This window comes from Crinia signifera, chromosome 9 (assembly GCF_055691185.1).
Source record: "Crinia signifera chromosome 9, ASM5569118v1, whole genome shotgun sequence".
Taxonomy (NCBI): Eukaryota; Metazoa; Chordata; class Amphibia; order Anura; family Myobatrachidae; genus Crinia; species Crinia signifera.
Genome location: NC_139225.1, coordinates 122,280,207 through 122,303,120, shown reverse-complemented (window position 1 = coordinate 122,303,120; position 22,914 = coordinate 122,280,207). Strand labels below are relative to the sequence as shown.

The 22,914-nt window shown below is 44.9% G+C and overlaps 1 protein-coding gene across 4 annotated transcripts in view; it reads left to right on the top strand.

Annotated features, from left to right (window-relative positions):
* Positions 1 to 22,914, top strand: part of LOC146035911 (sphingolipid delta(4)-desaturase/C4-monooxygenase DES2-like) — a 65,882-nt gene that overhangs the window by 29,500 nt on the left and 13,468 nt on the right. For 2 of the 4 annotated variants that reach the window (XM_083159621.1, XM_083159622.1), the window contains exons 2-3: positions 12,466 to 12,496; positions 13,622 to 13,714. In XM_083159621.1, the coding sequence (XP_083015747.1) occupies positions 13,633 to 13,714 (82 nt within the window). In that variant the 5' untranslated portion in view covers positions 12,466 to 12,496; positions 13,622 to 13,632. Of the gene's footprint in view, positions 1 to 12,341; positions 12,497 to 13,621; positions 13,715 to 22,914 lie in introns of those variants that run through there. The other 2 variants (XM_083159620.1, XM_083159623.1) reach the window with 2 other exon arrangements.

Below are 22,914 nucleotides of genomic sequence, written 5' to 3'. Positions count from 1 at the left end.
CCTGCACAGAAACAAATAACTCACCCAAATGTAAAGCTCTCTGCACATGTTACATCTGCCCCACCTACAGTGCACATGGTTTTGTCCATTAGAGAGAGAATTTGCTTTTGCAAGTGAACCAGAATCAGGACCATTGAGGATGCAGAGCCTTATCTATTGCATAATCTACTATGCATAGTTTATTGCCTATTCTACTATGCTGTGCCATAATACAGGGCTGCCTACCTGACCCTCTCCATCAGGGACAAAATGCTCTGCTCCTGGCCTTCCCTGGTAATGTATGATTGCCAGCACCTGTGGGGAGCTAGGTAATTGATATAATAAAGGTGTTTCACCACAGGTAATGGCAATCACACATTACCAGGGAAGTCCAGGAACAGAGCATTGTCTCCCTGAAGGAGAGGGACAGGTAGGCAACCCTGCCATAATATATCATGCAGAATAATAAAGAGAATCATATTCAGAACCTTATCTGATTGCATACATAATATGCAGAAATATTTATGGCATCCAATATAATACACTGTACAAAGCCCCAGGATGTGGGAGCTACAGTAATATGCCTACATTCCACAAGCATTGCACCTGATTACAATAGGGAACCTTGCTGTTCGGCAGTACACTGAATAGTATCCCTAGTATATATTGTACTTGGACTAATACTTGCCCACTTTAGTGTATCGGCCTGAAGCACCCCAAAATAGGGTGGTGCTCCTAACCCCACCAGAAGGTGAGGCAGCATCACATTGTCCAAGGAGGATGATAAGGCAATTTGTACTGAATCACGTAATCGTAGTCCCTCGATGACCAGATACCCTGCCCACGACCCTGTACCGCCCACCCATGTTGAGGTCATGCTGCCTATCATACCAACCTGGCTGCACCCTCTTTCTTAGAGAAGCCACAATGCTGGTAAGCATGCCTGGGCTATTCCTCCCTTCACATGTAATGTTGGGATATACTTCTTTCTAATACTAGAACCAAGCCCCTCTTACTTAGTACACCAGTGTTACGGTGCGTACACGCTATGCAATATTTTTAAACAACATGCATGGTAACAATATGGTAAACTATATTATCGTCCATATTGTCTAGCTCTGGGGTAGCCAACCCTAGTCCTCGAGAGCTACCAACAGTGCATGTTTTGCAGGTCTCCTCACAGAATCACAAGTGAGCTAATTAGCTCCATCTGTGGATCTTTTAAAATGTGTCAGTGATTAATGAGTGCAGATGTGCAGCAGCTAGGTTGTCTGGAAAATGTGAACTGTTGGTAGCTCTCGAGGGCTAGGGTTGGCTACCACTGGTCTACTGTGTACACACAATATCGTTAAAGATGTGTGCTCCTGCGGTTGTTAAAAACCACCTCCACCCCTCCAACCCCCTCTACTGTCGTCTGAACTTGCAGTAACTTTTTTAACTATCGTCAACCACTGCATGTTCAGAAGGAGACCGGGTGACATCAATGAATGATGTCACACAGGGTCTATATGCTAGATAGTTCCCCCGGGAGCTCTAACAATATCTTTAATAATTTCTCTTGTTAACGATATTGCCAAGAGAGTAACTAGCATAGGTGCAAAGGGTGCAGCTGCTATGGGGCCCAGAGCTGAGGGGGGCCCATCTTTACTGTCTACGTAATATGGTTACATACATGTATCACCATCAGTTGCTAAATGAGGGGGTCCTTACAAACATGTGCTATGTGGCCTACGAATCTCTAGTTATGCCCCTGGATATCGCATAGTGGGCGGGATGATCTTAAAGGCAAAATGCCTATGGGCTTCTATCGCCGTCCGCGCCCCCTCCCCCCCTCCCATCCTCCTTTGATCTCCTCCTCCCCAGCAGGTGTCACAGCTGGGAGGACATCCGGCTGCAGGGGGGAGGAGGAGACGCAGGGGGACACTGACAGCCGCCGGGATGTGACGGAGACCCCCGCAGACCACATCACAGGTATCGCGGGGGTCTCCGTCACCGCAACCCGATGCTAGCCGCATATGTTAGTACATGTGCGGCAGCATCGCGGCGGCTGTCAGTCGAAGGGCGGCGATGTATATTAATACATCCCGACCAGTGTCTACACAGCTTTAGGGTCAGCCGAAGTTGCTGCTACCTCACAGTAATGACTTTGGTCACAAACGTATTTAGGGCCTTATTTGGATTCACTCTTTCTGACAAATTCCTTCTAAAGCCCCGTACACACGGGGAGATATATTGCTCAGCAATATATTGCTAGCAATATATTGCTGAGCAATATATTGCTGAGTGTCTCTCCTGTTCATCAGCGACCAGAGATGGTCGCTGATAATCAGGAGACTCTGCCAGGGGGAGAGGCAGGCAATCATACATTACCAGGGAAGTCCAGGAACAGAGCATTTTCTCCCTGAAGGAGAGGGTCAGGTAGGCAACCCTGACTTGTACATTTGTTTTATTTACTGTACTTCCAAAGCCGAATCAAGCCCTGAGTTTCTGTACTCATTGATGTTCTTCCTGTGTTAACATTGTACAAACAGCAATTTATCTATTTTGAGTTACTGCTGGCTCAGTGGGTGGAACTTTTTGTTCATAGTTTTTCCCTGCATGTCAGCTGTGATCATTGTAATTATATTCAAGGTTTATGTTGATCTACATTTTGTTACAGCAAACTCGGCTACTTTATGGCAGCTCCCTCCCGGAGGAAGCAACCAGGTCGCACAAGAGGAGGGGTTGACCTATTAACACAGACCGGATATCTCAAAGCCCTGCCCCCTGCTGTAAAATACAATAATGTGGGCATTATAAAGCAAGCCCCACCATCACTTTATAATGCCCATATTATTGTATTTTAGAGCAGGGGGCAGGGCTTTTAGGTATCCGGTATGTGTCAATAGGTTATCCACTATCTTTCGACACATGCAACAGGTCGACAATTACAAAAGGTCGACACAAGCAAAGTGTTCATATGTCAATGGTCGAAACAGGAAAAGGTTGACCGGAGTTTTTTTATGATATTTTTTTTTTTTTTACGGATTTTGTTCTTACTTGACGATCTCAGTGGGATAGAGGGAGAATATACTAGTGTGCCAAAAGCATGGTGAGCAGATGCGTTGCACTAATTGGGTGTCACAGTGCTGCTGAGCATCTTGGTAGTAGGATCATCAGCTGCTACATTGGCATAAAGAGACAGTAGTGCTGCTGGGTAGGAGGATAAGGGTTGTCCAACCTCCGGCATGCCTGGTGAGACCTCCGGTGTCCACAGCCCTGGCAGCACTACTCAACGTCTACATTGCATTATGACAAATTATACTTGATAGACTCCAGTCCTGGGCCCCCTTTCTGTCTGGTCCTGGGATTGGAGTTTCCCCTGATGGCTGTCCTGAGGAGGACTGTCATCTGAGACATTAGCAAGAAGAGGCAGTAGCATACCTCCCAACTGTCCCGACCTGGGATTGTCCCTTTTTTGGACAGTCCTGCCGGGTCCGGCAGTGTCCTGCGGTGAGTGGGGCAGTTAGGAGTCCGCCCTGTCACCCGCTGCGCGGCAGTAATAGACACTGGGTGCATGCGCACAGCATCTATTCCCGCAGGCAGAGGGGCATGGCTAGCCAGCTCACAGAGCCGCTGGCCATACCCCCACAGCGGCAAAATGGGGCATGGCCTCGAGGGAGTGATGTGATTTGTAGGTCATGCTCCCAAATTTCACCAAATTTTGGGCCAGCCAAGGCTTCTTATAAAGTTGGGAGGTATGCAGTAGCACTGCTGGCATCTCGGTAGGAGCAGTATTAGCATATGGAGGCAGTAGCACCTCTAGGTGTCTCAGAGGATTATAAACTGTGGAATTAACATACAGAGGCAGCAGCAGCTGCATAAAATGATACAGTCACCTCTGCTACTGCATCCACCCCTTGGGCCCACTGTACTGACCCATACCTCCCAACTGTCCTGATTTTTCACAGGACAGTACCAGTATTTTGGGACATCTGGTGGCCAGCAGTGTCCCAAAAAGGAGCGTGTGTGTGCGTGTGGGGGGGGGGGAGTTGAGAGTCGTTAACCCCCCCCCCTCCCCACAGCTGAGCAGAGCAGTGCAGTGGTGAATAGACAGAGGGGCCGGGCGCATGGCCTTTCGGGAGCATCGCAATCATAGACCACACCCTCTGGTAGTGACCAGGCATGTGTCCTGCTGGTGCAAACTCAAAAGTTGGGAATATGCTGACCCCAGTTCACATCATACCACAATGCCCCCATGCTTGTAATCTAGCAATGTGTAGGGACCCTGTTGTTTATCTGCCATTGGGTACAAGCATGCACAATAAGCCACCTGATTTTATCAATGCACTTTATGCCCAGACTTGAGCTGTCTGTTCCATCAATAAATCTAAGTTAATTAAATGAACACTTCATTACGTCATACATATATTTTTTGTAATTAAATATTTATCTTTAGAAAATGTTTAAATGAAAGTAGTGAAAGGTCTTGTTCTCTCTGTTTGCGTATGGTTTGTGTAGTGACTGGAGAGTACGGGCTTGGAGATTTCCTTATATACATCTTTAGCCTCCGCACTCTGCTGTACTGGTTGTATAGACACATTTAGGCACTCTATCATGAAAATAGTAACACAATGATGCCCATTGCTAACCACTGTGCTGCATGGCTTACAATTACATTACATTATTTCCAGTAGGAAGTGTGTGGAGGGAGTGAAATAATGAGGTCACAGTCATGTGCCATTAGGAAACATTATCCAAATCATGCTTGCAATTAGCCATGATTATTACTGATTCCCAGGTGTATACACAGGTCTGCCCAGCATACACTTCATTGTGTAAAGGTGTTAGAAATAGAATACAGTACTACTATTGCATGACACATGATGATCACTATAATGTGAGGTTATCATTGCACATTAGTTCCAGTAGCCTATTAATATTAATGTGCAGATATTTGCTTGGAAAATGTATTCATTTTGGGTGTTAGAAAGGTGGAGGCATAGTAAATAGGGCAGGATGAGCACACAGGTAGAAATATACAAACACATTATGTAAAGCTCATGTCTTGCATGTACTGTATGACACTGCATTCATAACATTGTTATACAATATGTTATACAACACTAGTTTTAAGGCCCGTCCGACGGATGGGCGAAAGTTCATTCTTATGCAATTCTCAAAAGTTTTGTAAAGTGAAAATGTCTTTAACTTAATGGACCTTTATAGGCCTTTAACCCCTTCGGTGGTATGCCCGGAATTTCTTAGGCAGAGCTGCTCTGCTTGGGGAGGATCATGGCCGATCAGGGAGGTTTGGCCGCGCTCGGCCATTCGTGTGTCCAAACACAGGAATGCCCAAACAGGTCTGAGCACCCGAATACCCAAGCGCTCCCGAGCCCATACAGGAAAAGCCACCACTCAAGTGTTAAGGGTCCACTTAAGGGAGTCTGTTTATTGTATTCAGTGCCGCACCCCCTGTTTTTTTACATGGGTGTTGCCACGCCTCCTCACGTTGACCATGCCCCTCCTGGTGACCATGCCCTTTTATTACTGGGGCCCAGCGGTGCTTTCAGCAGCCCTGGTTGTATTCAGAAAGTGGTAAGCTTTCCTACGACATATCACAATGCAAGAGAACAACAGAAATAGCGTGGACCCTTATGACGGCAAACTTAGATTATCCCATAAGAGGATAAGGTAGTGTGCAAACTTTGAAGACAATCAGTTAAAGCGTTCGAGAGTTATCGACAAACAATAATACACACACATCGTTCAATCAATACTTATGTAGATCTATCTATCGGGTCAAGGGTCCACAGAAATTAGGTCGACCACTATATGTAGACAGTCACTAGGTCAGTGGTTCCCAAACTGTGTGCCGCGGCTCCCTGGGGTGCCTCGGGACACTTGCAGGGGTGCCTCGGGTTGGTCGTCCAGGACCAATTCAAATCCCAATCTGCGGACCTGCAAATGGCTGTGTTTTCCTGCCAAGGGGGCAGGGCTTGATGACATTAGCCTTGTCCCGCCTCTCTCACATGCTACTATGTGGTCTCCTCTCTGGGCTTCTCCCGGAGAGGAGATAAAAAGTAGGCAAGTATGTTTCACATACAATACATCACATGCAATCCCAACCAAGCCTGCCCGGCTCAGATGCAATCCTTTTCCAGCCAGTACAACTCACATGCAACTTGAACGCCCACATAAAAAATAAATTTGCACACTTCACATGGATTCGCACAATTCGATTAGAAATGATAATTCTCACTACTCTTGACTACCTAATCCATACCTCCCAACATTCTGCAGGGCAAGCTGACATCCCTGAAAAGGGGGTGTGGCTTCACAAAAATACCACAATCGGGAGCCATACCTCCCGTTTTCATCATGTCTGGTGGCATGCACAGTGCGCTGAGCTGCTGGCCATGTGCTCAGCCCTTCTGTCTCCTGTGAATAGATGCTAAGGATCTATTTACCGCTGCTCTGCTAAGCTACTCAGTGGTAGTAGCCGCCTTGAACCCTCTGCAGCCTAGCACACAGCAGCATGTCCTGCATAGATTTATTCCAAGGTAATTTGTAGTCTATATGGTACTTCTGTATTTGCCGAGCGCCCAATTAGCCTACGTACGTAGGCGTAGTAAAATCGCATTGCATCGCATGGTACGTTTTTGACGATCGATGCGATTTCACGCCCCCTGTCAGTCAAAACTCCAGAGGCACCAAGACACAAGCTGCACGTGACGTGGAGATCCAGAGCATCGTGTCAGTGTGGAGATCCGGAGCATTGTGTCAGTGTGGAGATCTGGAGCGTGTCCCTACTGTTCGGTAAGTACTTTTAATGTCTCTTGGGATTCCATGACTCCCATAGAGGGAGAGTAGAATCTGTTCCCTAAACCCTACCAGTATCCACGCCACCCCGAAGCGTGGCGAGCACAGCGGAACGCGTCCTCCCGACCTTTTCATACCCCCACTATCCACGTCGGCGTGGAGTTGATTTTATATAGCGTGGCAACCCGACGCGGAATACATGTAAAGTAATCCTTGTCCCCTCGCGGGGCTCACGTTATATAAAATCAACTCCACGTCGATAGTGGGGGTATGGAAAGGTCGGGAGGATGCGTTCCGCCGCCCCTCACGGGCCTAGCCACACTTCGGGGTGGCGTGGATACTGGGGGTGTGCAAAAAAAAAATCAATTTCACTACAGAGAATAACCCAGTACGCTAAGAGCGTACTGGGCGCCCGGCAAATACATAAGTACCGTCTATATACATATTCATAACTGGGAAATGTGTTTAAAAGTTTGCTGTTTAATGAATTTGTTATACTGTGATCCTCCTATGGTTTCAGTGTTACAGAAATCCTTCTCCATGTGTAATGTTTATTCCTGGTCATAGCTGTAGATCATTAGAGAGAAGGATGTGACATCGAATTGGGAGGAATGTGCTTGAAACATATGCATATGAAGGATGTAGAATTCCGCATGGGGTTCCTCAATCAGAATGTCATCAATGAGAAAAGGGGTGCTGTAAGGCCCATACATGCAGCGTTATTCCCATGCGCTGCGTTCTCCTGTGCACTTCACAGCCCGTACTTTTTGTACTAGATTGCATCCAGTAAAAAAATGCACACTGCTTTTCGCAATCTAGTACAAAACGCACGGAACACATCGCTCCGTGTATATGTACCTTAACTTAGCGTGCCACATGTTCGTAACGAAACCGTGTCAGATTTGCAACGTTAAACACCATGATAAAGCATCATGTTTGAAGTTTTAAAGCTGACACTGTTAAAGGCTTTAAATTACCTGACTTACATGGCAGCATATCCGGTTTGACCTCTCATTGTTCCTGTTCTCATTGTTGACATTTCGATGGAACTGGACCATGTAAGTGCTTGCTAGAGCCTGGGTAAAAAAAGTCTTGCAGTTGCTATTGTTAGGAAAACTTGGACTTTATAACTTCATGTGTACCTCATTCGTCAACTGCATGTCTAATGGGGCATACACATGGGGCGATGTAAGCCCTATTTCTAAGCCATCTAGGTAGTTCGCTTAGGAAGCAAGCACAGACCATTCCATGTGTATGAACCCCCAGCGATGTACTGTCCAATGCGTGATAGACCGTTCATGCACTGTCTGTCCTGCTTAGATCACAGGGTTTTGTCTATAAGCATAGGCAAAACCCTGCTCTGCACAGATCACTCAGCACACATTGCAGGTGCATCTCACTATGGGGGTGATTCTGGTTTCATCGGTCCCACCGCACCACAGGTGACCCCACAGAGGTGTCTCAGATCTGCGAGCGCTGGATAAATCATTTGATGGTCACGACCATCGAATGATTTCTCAAATGCACCCAAGGCTGCGAATGGATGTTTTTGCTAATCAAGTCTGGGGGACTTGCAAGGCTGCGACATTTGCAGCCTTGCGAGTCAACCAGAATATCCTCCTATGTGCAGCGATGTGCGCGGAGTGATCTGCACTTATGGACCTCATACAGCACAGGGCTCTACACTTCTTTTCCCAGCAGTGTGACAAGGGGGAGTTCCATGGAGGAGAATACTAGGTACCTGCAGATCACAAATCACTGTCTAAATGGGTTCATAGGAAATACTATTCTTTTGAAATTAGCCATCGATGCCCACCTGTTTCAATTTAGACAGCAAATCTGATGCATAGTAAATTTGACCATATATTACTAATTCCGGAATGTAGTGCAAGGTCGGAAATTCAAGTCCTCCCAGTCCAGCAACACCATAGTATCTCCCAACCTATGTGCCTCATTCAGAGTTGATTGCTGAATTTTAATTGAAGGATGCATTCCGCATGCGCAAGCCCGAATAGTGATAGAAAATGTGTATGGATTGTAAACTCCAACCTGAGGGAGGTTGACTGACAGGAAGCCTGCCGTTTTCTGGGAGTGTCTGAGAAATATTAGGTGCACCCATGCGTTTTAGGGGACAGTCTGTGCTGCCAGAGCCGGCCTCGGTCAGTCTGTCTGTTGCAGATTTATGGAAGGGTCAGAGCTACTCATATTTGGACAGACAGAAAAATCGTTCATTGGTTTTTTAGTGTCCATTTTACGATAGGTCACTGCTCGCCTTTAACGGTCTGCAAATAATTTGAGTCTCTCGATAGAGCATTATTGCTTTGTTTCCGGAACCTGTAATGTTGGTTATTTTATATAATGTAGGCTTGTTATTGGTCACCGATAGTTGGCCACAAATTGTGGATGGTTTTGCCATCAATGGCATCGATCCAATGGTTCTCAGCTTAGTGTTCATTCTAGCACCCGCCATCTTTGAAAACCCATGCAGTTCCTGTTCCCTGCCTGGGGTGTCGCTGTCTGCTGTAGTGCTTCTAGCACAGTGTGTTCTGTGTATCTGCACTGATTTGCAAACCAGACCTGTGCTAGAAACACCACAGCAGACAGCGACACCCCAGGCAGGGAAGAGGAACTGCATGGGTTTTCAAAGATGGCGGGTGCTAGAATGAACACTATCAACTATTAATGGCTATCCGGTGGCAGTATTTTTTTTTTTATTACTTCTTGGCATCAAGAGCAGACAACTGCCCTGCCCCTGGTGGCCCACCAAGCCTTGCCCACTTCCCTGATTGACTTCCCTCCTGACATTCTTCAAAGCGGCGAAGGCCATCAAAGGGTGCAAACCATTTATGAGCTTTTTGACATGATCAATGGTTAAACACCGATGACACTCTTGATCGTTAACTTATAATACCTAATATAAAGCTGCTCCACTGAAAAAGTCAATGCAGACTGTGGCTCACCAGTCCCTTTTTTGCCAGTCATGCCACCTAGACGGCAATGCAAAGTGGTCATCTACAAACAAATAGGATTGAAGAAGTGGAAATTATATGCGCTTTATATTTATGACCGCATGGTTGGCACAGTGGTTAGCATTACAGCACTGAGATCATGAGTTGAGTACCAGACCAAGGCTTCATGGGCAGATTTTTAGAGGTGCATGTGCGAGTGGCCAATGGTTTCAATTTGCACATGTACATGGCGAGTCACACTGCGCATGTGTTCTGATAGTTACCGCGGATCAAAACGGCAGTTGCTCTGGAACAGGTGGTCCTGCTCAGACAGCAAACTTGCACCTGTCATAGGGTGGGTGCATTCTATGATGTTGAGACCAATGATGCACTTTGATACATGCCGCAACAGAATAGCACTGATGCCAGTGGGCATCTCTGTAGGCTGGCAATCAGTTGCAATATTTGCATGAAGATGCCAATGCTTGTGCAGTGAAAGTCAATCTTCTCCTTAACTGTACCCATCTATGAAACAGTCCCTATACTGTATATCTAATTCTACAAAATTCAAGCAAACAACATTATAACAATGAGTAAAATATCCATCATGTATAATTTGTGTTATTTTATGTTTAGGAAATTATGATATTTATTTTGGGAAGTTACCTAAATAAAATAACCATGTTATAAGATGACCATTCACCATATACTTGAAATTCTGGGCAGTGGAGAACAATTTTATTTCACCTACACATTGTTAAGTTTATGGTTGCATGGTAAGTTTGTGTGATTTGTAATAGAATACCAACGTTATTAATTTTTAAAATGACCCACAGCAACCGGCTTCTCCAGTATCGCACTTCAACTTTCAGAATGAACCCTAGAGCATCGCGACACAATATCATTATAGGAGAGACCAGCAGGGGGGAGTTTCTCCAAGCCATGGGTTTCCCGCCCAGTGGACCCCATGGTTTTGCTAAGTGTGGGAAGTAGAAATTGCACTGGTGGATGGAGTTCTTTGTGTGCAGTTTTCATTTGAATAGACTTGCAGTGTAAAAGCATACGTTTTTAACGCATCCATTTGAACGCTGAATATTAGAAAGATAGACGCAACAGTATAGTGACTGTGTTAGTGAAACTATAGTGAATTACTGGAAATCGGGTCTGCATGGGGTTAGTGGGCACACAGAGTGGTATAAGCAGAAATGTAAATCGCCACAAAAATTGCTTTTGTGGAGTAGTTTCATAGCTGGCAGAGTGCTAGAGAACATAGATTTATTACTGGCTGCATATAAAATATTTGTGGCAGATACAGCATATTGCCACATGAGGATAATGTGGAGAATCCAGATCAGGTTTTAGAGCAGCAGTAGGAAAATTAGGACCATTGTAAGTTTCCTAACTGATGTGATCAGGGTTGGGCTAATTAGTAGCACCTGTGGCTTTCTGATATAAGTGTTTCCAGGACAGGAGGTTTTTGCTCATGATGGTCGAACAGCTACCCAGGTGTTAGGCCAATTATGTGGGCTACAGTAGGGACCAGTGGTACATACTGAGGAATTTGTACTATGCTGTGACATCTGTATGCTGTAACCATCCTTGCCTATGCTGTTTACACGGTATGCTGTTAACCTGGTAAAAAAAAACAACAACCAAGACTTACTTATAGTTATTCCTTATCAAAATATATATATATATATATATATATATATATATATATATATATATATATATATATATATATATAGAAGACTTGCGGTGGGGCACTCGTGTTCAAGCTTGAAAACCAGCTGGCAAATCTTTTTGCTTCTCTACAATTGCCACGAGTGCCCCACCGCAAGTCTTCTATATCCGTTTTGTGCTGGCACCGGCGTAGCTGCATTTTTGTCACAAGGAGTGCCAAACCCTTGCTCTCTCTCTCTCTCTCTATGTATGTATGTATGTATATATATATATATATATATATATATATATATATATATATATATATATATATATATATATATATATAATATATATATATGTATGTGTGTATATATATATATATATATAATATTTGTGGTCCGGCACTCCAAACGACTGTAAGATGCTTTGTCCGGTGCCCTCACGGAGAAAGTAGTATAGGGACGTAGGTGCGGCACTCGGTCAATCACTCCTAGTCGGTTTGTAGGGCGGCACTCACATCGAATAACGGACACAGATGCGGAGCTGGATCAACGTTTCGAAGTTTAATAATTTACTTCGTCATCAGGGACGTAGGTGCGGCACTCGGTCAATCACTGCTCAGGAGTGATTGACCGAGTGCCGCACCTACGTCCCTATATATATATATATATATATATATATATATCATACAATGGATATGATGAAGTCCTTGGTTTTTTTTTTTGTATATATAATTACAATTGTAAAATAACATAAAGGTGTGAAATTCCTACCTTGAACTATCTATTTGGAAAGCTATATTTCTACCCTTGCAGCAGGTGGCTGAACAGGTTGGACAGATGACAGTGGCAGGGTGTGACATTGCACTGGGCAGAATGCAGAGGATTAAAAGAGCAACAGGTTATACTTGTAGTCACATGGATATCTTATCTGTAAAAGGTTTTTTTTTTTTTCCTATTGATGCAAGGCGTATCCTATAAGAGTGCAGAGTATGGGGTGAAACAGAGCCTCCCCTCCCTGATGACACCAGTCACACACCTTTCTACCTGTCTCTCTCTCCCTCTGATTCCAGGTAGCTGCAGTGACACCAGGACACCTTGCAGGTAATGTACCTAGAGTATGTATTGTCAGTAGTGTTACCGATACCCCACTTGTTGGTTTATTAGCTATTGGTGAACTTCTCTGTTTACAGTTGTATTGTCTTCGTATGTTATGTTTTTTTGTTTGTTTGTTAGCACCAATAAACAAGTATAAGGTCAGTGGTTCTCAACCTGGGTCCTCAGGACCCCAACATTGCATGTTTTCCAGGTCACCCAGCAGGTGCACTCATTATTCACTGACACATTTTAAAAGATCACAGGTGGAGCTAAGTATTTCAATTGTGAATGTGTGGTGCGCTGTTGGGGGTCCTTGAGGACCGACGTTGAGAACCACTGTATTAGGTAACCTGCAAACCGGGTTAGTTAATCGCCATTGGTGAATGTTTCAATTGCACGGCATATTGCAGTATGAGATGGCATAAACCTTTTTTCGCATTGGGTTTTTGTTCTGTCAGAGACCATGTTTTATATGTTGAAATTGCTTTAATGCTTAAACTATGCTATCCTGTGTATATACACATTTATTCATTTATTACAGCAAAATATACTTGTGTTTGGGTATACATGCACAAAATACCTCATGTATGCTCCATGGTAATTGTCGGGTTACAACCAGTGTCCTTAGTGCTTTAGAGTGTGCACCTGTATTTTCTTTTTCAGGAATGGCACTACAAGTATCAGCATGGTAGCATCTTTTTCTGGGGGAAATTTACTAAGAAGGGAGTTTTATTTCACATGGGCAACCAATCAGATACTGTCTATTATATTGTAGAAGGTGCTAAGTAAATAAGTAGATTTTGATTGGTTGCCTATTGCAACATCCCATGTGAAATAGAACTCCCATCTTAGTAAGTTTTTTCCTCTATTTTTACAATTCCGGTGTGCAGTCTAAGCCCCCCTTTCTATAGCACACATCGAGCCTAAAATGTAACTAACCCTTTGTGTGTCAACATCTGTGTGAGAACTGTGCAAATATCCACCAAAAAAGCCAGCGTCGCTCACATTTGTTATATACATTCAAATAAAAAAAACTTTTGCTATGGGGTTTACGGATATCTAGTTACGCCACTGCTTTGAAGTATAATTCATTCAGCAAGTGATAAAGTTTACCTTTTGTGTATTCTGCAGGGTGAAGCATCATGGGGAACCAGGTGGTCAGGGATAACTTTGAGTGGGTTTACACAGACCAACCACACACGGACCGAAGGAAAGAGATTTTAGGTGAGTATGCCGTATACACTTCTATGGGTATGAAAAAAGCACGTGGTTTCCCCCAGCACACTGAATGATGCAAGTAACCAGATTGAGAAACCATATGGTAATAGAATTTAGAGATCTTAGCTACATACATGGGTAAGCCCCAAAGCCATTTATCAAGGCTTCTTTGAGTATTTGGGGTTCCTATTCCTTAATTTAGGTGTGGGGTTCAGCACCCCAAAAATCTGCGTAAGCCAGAAAGCCCAGAGCAGCACACTAGTAAAAAAAACGAAAGTGTTAATAAATGTATGTGATAGGAAGCCAGAGCTATATACAAAAGCTATATACAGTGACGCAAACATAATGACTGTAATTAAAAAATATCTGGTATCATTCAGTGTCCTGAGAAAACAATGTTTTTTTTCTGTACTTATGTATTATCTGGGCGCCCGATTTTTTTCATTGCATGCCACTACTTAAGGCATGCGATCCGATTTTTCATTGTAAAGACCCGATTTTTAATTGCATAGTCAACCATGGGTGATTTCATACCCCCCACTATCCAACTACGCATGGAGTTGATTTTATATAGTGTGGTGAGCGCAGCGAGCCACCGAGCCTGAAGCATGGCGAGCGCACGCTGATTACTTTACATGTATTCTGCGTCCCCTCGCTGCGCTCGCCACGCTTCGGGCTCGGTGGCTCTCTGCGCTCTCCACACTATATACAATCAACTCCATGCGTAGTTGGATAGTGAGGGTATGAAATCACCCATGGGTGACTATACAATTCAAAATCAGGTCTTTACAATGAAAAATCGCATCGCATGAATTGTATGCCACTATATTGCATAAGTACCTTTTTTTTCTTAATCAATATTACCCTTCTCTTTCAAGAACCTGAATTATATCACTAGCTTAATTGCCAGTATATATACTTATATGGGTGTACTAATGGAGCAGGAGGACACCACCTTTATTGGTCTGTGGTATTGGAAGATTGCTTTCATGGAAAAAGGACTTCAAATAAAACGCAAAATCAATCCAAAAAGTCCCTCTCCACTGGTTACTGACCATGGCTCCAGAACTTCTAAGCAGCCGTGGGACTCTAGAGCAGTATAGAAAAGGGGACCCTCTTTACCATTGTGCAGTATCATCCAGACAGGGAGTGGTCATCCCTTGACAACTCAACTGTTCTTGTCACGAATAGTAACCTTCTGCTATTGGCTCCACCGCCGTTGATTTGTTTAGGAGATGCAACTCTATATAGACACCAATGCGTATACCTTTGCCTTAGGAATGGGCTCTTGTTGCTAGCAACCATGCTTGTCAGGAATGAAGATATAATACAGAAGTGAGAACAGCTTATTACTTATTTATTTAATTTTTTTTATTATTGGAAACAACACAAAGCTTTGTTGTACCTGAACTGAATACAAGTGCAACTGTTGCATACACAAAGCTGAGGCAGCCATTTTGTTGGTGGGACAAAAAATTAGTTATCAATTAGCGATAGTGGGGCAGATGTATTAAGCCTTAACAAGAGTTAAATCCAAGGGTGATAAGGAGAGATAAATGTCCAGCCAATCAGCTCCTTTCTGACTTTTTTTCAAACACAGCCTGTAACATGGCAGTTAGCAGGTGATTGGCTGGACGTTTATCTCTCCTTATCTCCCTTGGATTTAACTCTTGTTAAAGCTAAATACATCTGCCCCATTAAATCTAGTCTAGATACTGTACACAGCTGTTCTGTAATAATTTTGTGGATTTGTTTTGAGGTCTCACAAAAGTGTTTTGAGTCCTATGGGGCAGTGAGCACTTTCATGCGAATCTCAGCCGCCGTAAAGTGAGGCCGTTGCCACAATGACTTGCACCTGTGAGATCATTGCGAATAATTGGACTGACCGCTAAAACTACAGTACTGATAAGGACCTTACTCCATTTTGCCTGTTTTTAAGAAATGGAGAACCACATACAACTGTTAATGGTTACATATTACATTATCATGCAAGGTGACTAGGGATGTGTGACAGACTTTCACACAGTAATGGCAGTGTGCAGTAAGCAAACACAGAATGATTTTTTTTTGTTTTGATAAACTGTACTCCTATTGGAAACAATAGCAAATGTAGAATTCACTTTACCTGCACAGAGAAGCCTGCATCCGTGCCTGCTGTAATTTAGCAAATATTGGTTTAGTTGGGAATGATTAGTGAGCTGTATATTTTGTGGAGATAAGGCAACTTTTGACAGCGTTAGGAAATTAATATATATTTAAAAAGATTTTTAAGTTTTACACCGTAAGAGCAAGCTCATTAATCTACATAAAATGTCGCTGACTGTGTCTTTGGAGTGTTACAATTACAAATCTGTGTAGTGTATAATACATATGAAGACTGTAAATACAAAGGGGTTTATTTACTAAGATGGGGGTTTGATTTCAAATGTGATGTTGCTATGGGAAACCAATCAGAATCTACTTATTTATTTAGCACCTTCTAGAATGTAATAGAATCTGGTTGTCCACAGCAACATCCCATCTTCAATAGAATTCCCATCTTAATAAATAAACCCTAGTTTATTTAAAAAACAACAACACACATTTCTTTTGAATCATTTTATTTATTTCCTCTTCTGATACTTGTTTATGCTTGAAGACATCTCAGTGTGATGGGCCTTCCCCATTTGTCAGCACAAAGGATTTGGGAGCTGATTCTGGTCTGCCAGAAAGCCCTCTCTGCCGTATACCCTTCCCCCTCGCCGCTGTGTCCCATCGCTACCATGCGAGGGGATGTGTAATGAAGACACTTCCCCTCGCATGTTGCCGGAGAAGTAATTCAATGGTCGCCGAACATCAAATGATTTATCCTAACTTCGCCACTAAAAGTCACTGGAAACTGACTTTTATTTGCGGCCACCGGGACATAGACAGGGTGGGCGGCTTACACAGCTGTCCGCCCCCGGCACAAATTGTCCCATACGCATTCCCATGAGCGACGCCCGCCACGATCCCGGCGATCTAAGCAAGTTGCCGAAGCCGTTCTCAAAGGGGACCTGCACATGCTCGTAAAAAACCATGCACAGTCCCCCAACCTTTGGAATGGGGACAAATTCACCCCATTCTGAGGGGATTAGAATCACCACCTTGGTGTAAACTGAATAGAATAGAGCTGGATCTCTTGTATCCAGTGTACCTCTGTTTAATATGGGTGTGGTATAGGGGTCTGACAGTCGGGATCCCGACAGTCATTATCCCGACTGGCCGGACCCAGACAGCATGGCGAGCGCCACCAAGCCCCTTGCGGGCTTGCCACGCTGTGGGCACGAGCCACCTATTCTATTCTCCCTCTATGGGGGTCGTGGACCCCCACGAGGGAAAATAGCCGACGGCCATCGGGAACCCGGCTGTCTGTGTTTTGACAGTCGGGATCCCGACGTCGGGTGAATGCCTGTCGGGACCCCGTCTGGCACCCGTTTAATATAAGGTGGGAAGACTTTTACCCACCACTGCCGCCTTTGTTCAGATGAGGACTGTTACTGTTATTTACTTTAATGTGGGCTCCATGAACCTGCAGAACCTACCTACAGTATTTGCATTCAGATGGAGATAGCCATACCTCCCAACTTCGGTGCTCCCGAAAAGGGGGCGCGGCCTCGAGAAAAGGGGCGTGGCCTCACAGGGTGACGCGCCGTTTTCACCGCTCGTCGGCGCTGAATAGATGCTGTGCGCATGCGCACAGCGTCTATTCTCGGCAAGCTGGGGGGCTCCCAACTGTCCCCCCCACCGCGGGACAATGGCGGCCCCGGGCGGGACGCGGGAATGTCCCCGAATATCGGGACGTTCCCGCGGTAAGCGTGACAGTTGGGAGGTATGAGATAGCTGCGTTCCAAAGGCACTGTTTCATACCTATTACTTTACAGCAGTGCTTTGTTGAGAAGCCATTTTGCGTTGTTTTAAGGTCCTCCTTCGGTTGGCTACTTATCAATGTTTCATTATGGTAGTGTAGACAGTGATCTGTTTAGGAAGGGTTGCCATGCATTGATTCCTACTCCTGATCACTTTTCAGATGTTACTGTAGCTGTTATTTAAGAGCTTGTCAATGGCATTGTGTAACAATATTGCTTTATTCCAGTTCAGGCCATGGTGGAAGTAATAACAAAAGCTGGACGAACTGGTTCATTAAGTAGCAAAGTTTGTTGTTAGATAATGCTTTTGTACAACGAAGCTGCCAGAAGTAACATCTCCTTATCCATATACTTCTGCACACATTCCCTTAGGCCCTTATTCAGATTTGATTGCAGTACAAATTTGTTCTCAAAATGGGCAAAACCATGCTGCACTGCAGGGGGGCAGATGTGACGTATGGAGAGAGTTACATTGTTTCTGTGCAGGGAAAATACTGGCTGCATTATTTTTACACTGCAATTTAGATTTCAGTTTCGACACACCCAACCCAAATTTAACTCACATGTTACATCTGCCCCACCTGCAGTGCACATGGTTTTGCCCATTTTGAGAACAAAGTTGTACTGCGATCAGATCTGAATAAGGGCCTTAGTACTGTAATCGTACTTGACTACTCTCCCGAAACAGCTGGGAGGCAGGGGCAAATCAGATGGCACTCCTTGCCACCCAGAATAGTGGGCAAGTCTTCCGCTTTCTGCTTTCTGGTTATTTAGAAATATTTGCTATAACCATTTTTAAGTAATTTTTTTCGTTCTATTTCTCCATTAGTTTTCTGAAACTGTACATGTAACCATAGCAGTGAGTCCCTCATTCATCATCATGTCAGATGGCAATATCACTCAATAATCATAGTAATAATAATTACTGTAAATCCGTATATGATTAGGGGCACATTTATCATATAATATTTGTTGCTAATTCCCCGAAAACACCCATTTTCTGGAGTTAGCCGCAAATATTAAGTATCCCCCGAATGAATTTAGGAGGGACCGCAGCATGAGTCTCTGATCCCTCCTGCTCTGCAGGGGATGCAATGCCGGAAGCATCAACTCGGGTCCCGGGGCTACCACCATTCCGAGATGGTGGTAGCCTATGCCCTACAGACTGCACTGCTGACGGGGCAATGTGGTCAGCACTAACCAAGCATGCGCAGACCCTCGGCACCCAGCGAAGCAGATCGTAGGGACGGTTGTCCCAGTGTCTGCAGTTATATACATACTTCCAAAAGGATTGCATATTGCAATACAATCCTGGGCATTAGATCCCGCACATGGGGTCTGTTTATTAATAATTAAAATGGCAAGCACCACATAAATGTAATACATACTTGGCTACAGTTCCAGAATGGGCAGGGGGCTTCTGAAAATCATGACACACTGCTAGCCTCCTGGCAAAACTAGCAAGTTCTCCTCCCCAGCCTGGGTATGGTGTTATAACCCTCTAACAGTCGAGATTCCGACAATTGTTTCTCAGACATCGGAATCCCGACGGGGCGAGCGCATTCAAGCCCCTTCCAGGCTTCTTGCACTTGCCACGCTGCAGGCTTGGTCGCTCATTGCACTTGACACCTATTCTATTCTTCCTCTATGGTGGGGAAAAATAGCCCATGTAAGTCGGGATCCAGACTGTCGGTGACTCAACAGGCACCCCCCCCAGCCCGTACCCTCCTTCAGTCAGCTCACCCCCATTTGCCCCCGAGTAATCTGTGGGATGATGATGTTTGATCATAACATCGTAGCCCATGTATGTAATAGGATAATGGGAGAAAAGCCTTACGGCCATTTAGAAAGTTTTATGCCCTACACATCAAAGGTGCCACACCCAGTAATAACAGCATTATTGCTGGCAGTAGACTGACCCATTAGAAAGATTTGCCAGTTCTCGCTGGTAATAGCTTCCACGTGCAAAGCATGGATACATATCGGATAAGAGAAACAAAGCTTATTTCTAAACTAAGGGTGCAACTTCAGTAATGAACTTGACGGTTAAGGATTAAAGTTGTGCTCTCAGGAAAAGTTAAATATCCGGTAGGTAACTGAGGTTGGCTGGAGGGAAAATTTATTAACTTAATATTTGAAAATTTAAGGTGGCTGAATGATATCTCAGATGGAGTAGCAGAAAGACATTTAGAGGCATGGGCCAACACTGATGGTGAGTGATCTGAAGAGGGTAAGCAAGTATGGGTATCATCCGCAGAGAGGTGAAATTGAAGTCCAAACAAGTTCATGCGTTTTCCAAGAGACGTGGAACAGATAGACCAGAGGACTTAAGACCACTGCTTTGCACTCCAAAGGCAGTGGCGTAACTATAGCACCGCAGCCACCGCGCGGGGGGGCGCTGTGCATATGGGGGCGCCGGGGGCTGCGGTGCTATAGCATACCTCCCAACATTTGGCTTGAAGAAATAGGGACACTCGCGCGGCATCGCCCGAAAGGGGGGCGGGGGGGTATGCAAATGAGGGCGCGGCTTATGCTAATTAGCCGCGACCTCATTTTCATACGAGAATAGACGCTGTGCGCATGCGCACAGCGTCTATTCTACTAGATTGGGGGGTCTCCCAACTGCCACCTCCCCGCAGCGGGACAATGCCTGCCGCGGGTGGGACAGAGGGACAGGACCCGAAAATCGGGACTGTCCCTCTAAAATCGTGACCGTTGGGAGGTATGCTATAGTTACACCTCCCCCCAATCCCCCGCAGGCTTACCTATTTCGCTGGACCCGGCGGCTCCGTTCTTCTGCTGAGGACCACCAGAAAATGGCCGCCCCCATACAGCAGACAGAAACTGTCTGCTGTATGGGGGCGGCCATTTTGTGGTGGTCCTCAGCAGAAGAACGGAGCCGCCGGGACCAGCGCGAAAGGTGAGGCTGCGGGGGATTGGGGGGGTTTGGGGGGCACCCAAAACGTAGCTACGCCGCTGTCCAAAGGATAGAGGGAACAGAGTGGAGGTGGGTCCAGGAAGAGAAGAAGATGAGATCCAACTTTTCCCATGTTTATCGAAAAGTCCAAGGCTACATTTGTATTAGAAGTGAGTGGTCAACAGTGTCAAATGCAGCAGGGGTCCAAACTTTTACTGTATATGTCACAGACAAAAAGCCAAACCCTTTTCCTCATAATAACGGTATTCGGTCAAATAGTCTACAGTAACCATGTCCATGTTCAAAATGTTGGCACCATGATGTCAACATGGTTTAAATGGGGCATCCTTAAACTATTGAAAGGTGGGTAATGTCAACATCTGGGGGGGGGGGGGGATTACTGTTAGCACACTGGTGGACATTTTTGGAGGCCAACAAGTAGGCTAATTAACTTTTTTCTACTTGATAACTAAGGCAAATTGTTATGCATCTCCTTGTGTCCCCTACACCTGAGACACCCTGCAGCTAAGAGGCGGTGCTGCTTATTACCTGTGTGTGAGGGGTGTAACTGCAGAGTCCAAATCCTTACAGTGAATTATGTATGAGAATTGTAGCCGCAGTTACTGGTGACTCACCTGCACCTGATTTGCTCTGCATTGTATAGTAAATGATTTGCTTATCATGTAGATAATCCCTAATGAGAAATGTCAGTAGGGCGTGTATGTATTAGGAACCATCTTTCTAAACCTGTCTGGCTGCATTTTGATCCAGGGACAACAAAAATCATAGTCACACCTAATGTACATCTTTAGGTTTCAGTCACTTGTCACTTGTACAAGGGATTGAGAAAATTTAGTAATTGGTTCCTTCCTTTAGTAGGATTATGGCCATATCCGGGTTTCCTCCCACAATCTAAAAATATACTGGTTAATTTGCTCCCAACAAATTAACCCTAGAATGTCTGTGTGTACATGTACTGTACATACATAGTAATTAGTAACATAGCAATTAAGGCTGAAAAAATTACGTTAGTCCATCAAGTTCAATGTATCTGACTTGTAACTACTGACTTGAGTAAGTCATATCTATAGGATTCCCTTAGTGGCCAAAAATGTGTCCAGTTTTGATTTAAATTCATTAATAGTAGTTGCTGTAACCACCCCGACCGGCAATGAGTTCCAGAATTTTTCTAATGGTGAAGAATCCTCTTAATTCAGTACAGAATTTATTTTCCGCAGAGCCTCAGTACATGCCCGCGTGTCATAAGTATAGGCCTGTTATACCCCTTTTACACCGCCGCAAAAAATCCTCCTCGACCCGGGATAGCAGCAGTGTAAAAGGGATTAAGCCATGGTCCTTTACACGGGACTTCTACCCAGGTCCAGACCAGGGTAGAACACAGGCAGGACCTGGGTACAGGGCAGTGTCAACGGGTACACCGGGTCATCCAAACCGGCTAACGTTTACATCAATGTGGGAGCCCCAACCTCCGGACTGCAGTGTCCGTAGGTCGGATGGGGGGGGGGGGGGGGGCTATGCAGACTGCAACAGAGGCAGGGAGGTGAGCCAAGCAGCTTACCTCGGTGCTGGGCTTGCGCGGCAATTAGCGGTCCTGGCACTTGGAGATGATGTCATCTCCAAGCGCCACCCCCCTTTACACTGCGGGTAGGCACCGCAGTGTAAACGTGCAAATCCTATATCCGACTTGGCTTGGATCCATGTTCCCAATGCCATGGCATTACGGGATTTGGGTGGAAAAGAGGTATTAGTGAACAAATCATCTCCCAGTTCCACATGTGGTAGGGAATATAGAGTGTAAGCTCCACTGGGGCATGGACTGATGTGAATGTTCAAATATTCTCTGTAAAGTGGAATATGTGTGCGCTATATAAGAAGCTGTTAATAAATAATAATATCCTGATAATAATTAACAATGACCTTAAGATGCAAGGAGCAGATCTGATGCTATACTGTTGTGGTAACTTATAAACTGCTGCAGTTCTACAATGGAAATGTTTTATTTGCATGATCGAACAATACTGTATACAACCTATAACTTAAATCAGTGAAATTGCCCATGGGAGAAGTATCAAACCTCTGTGGGAGATAAAGTGGACAAGTTGCCCATAGCAACCACACAGCCACCTTGCGAAAGTCAATTAGGAGTCGCTACTGCTTATGTAGTATGTAGGTGGGAACCAGTCACTGCATATACAGCTCTTAGGTACCAGGGGCCTGATTCAGACCCACGTATATATTCATTGCCTAGTGAGTGGGTAAGCGCCTCCCGAATCTCTTCGGTAGCATGCGAGGGGATGTGTGCATGATCACATCTCAACGCATGCGGCCACCCAGCCGAAAAAACATTCGATGGTCGCTCACCATTGAATGATTTTTCTGCC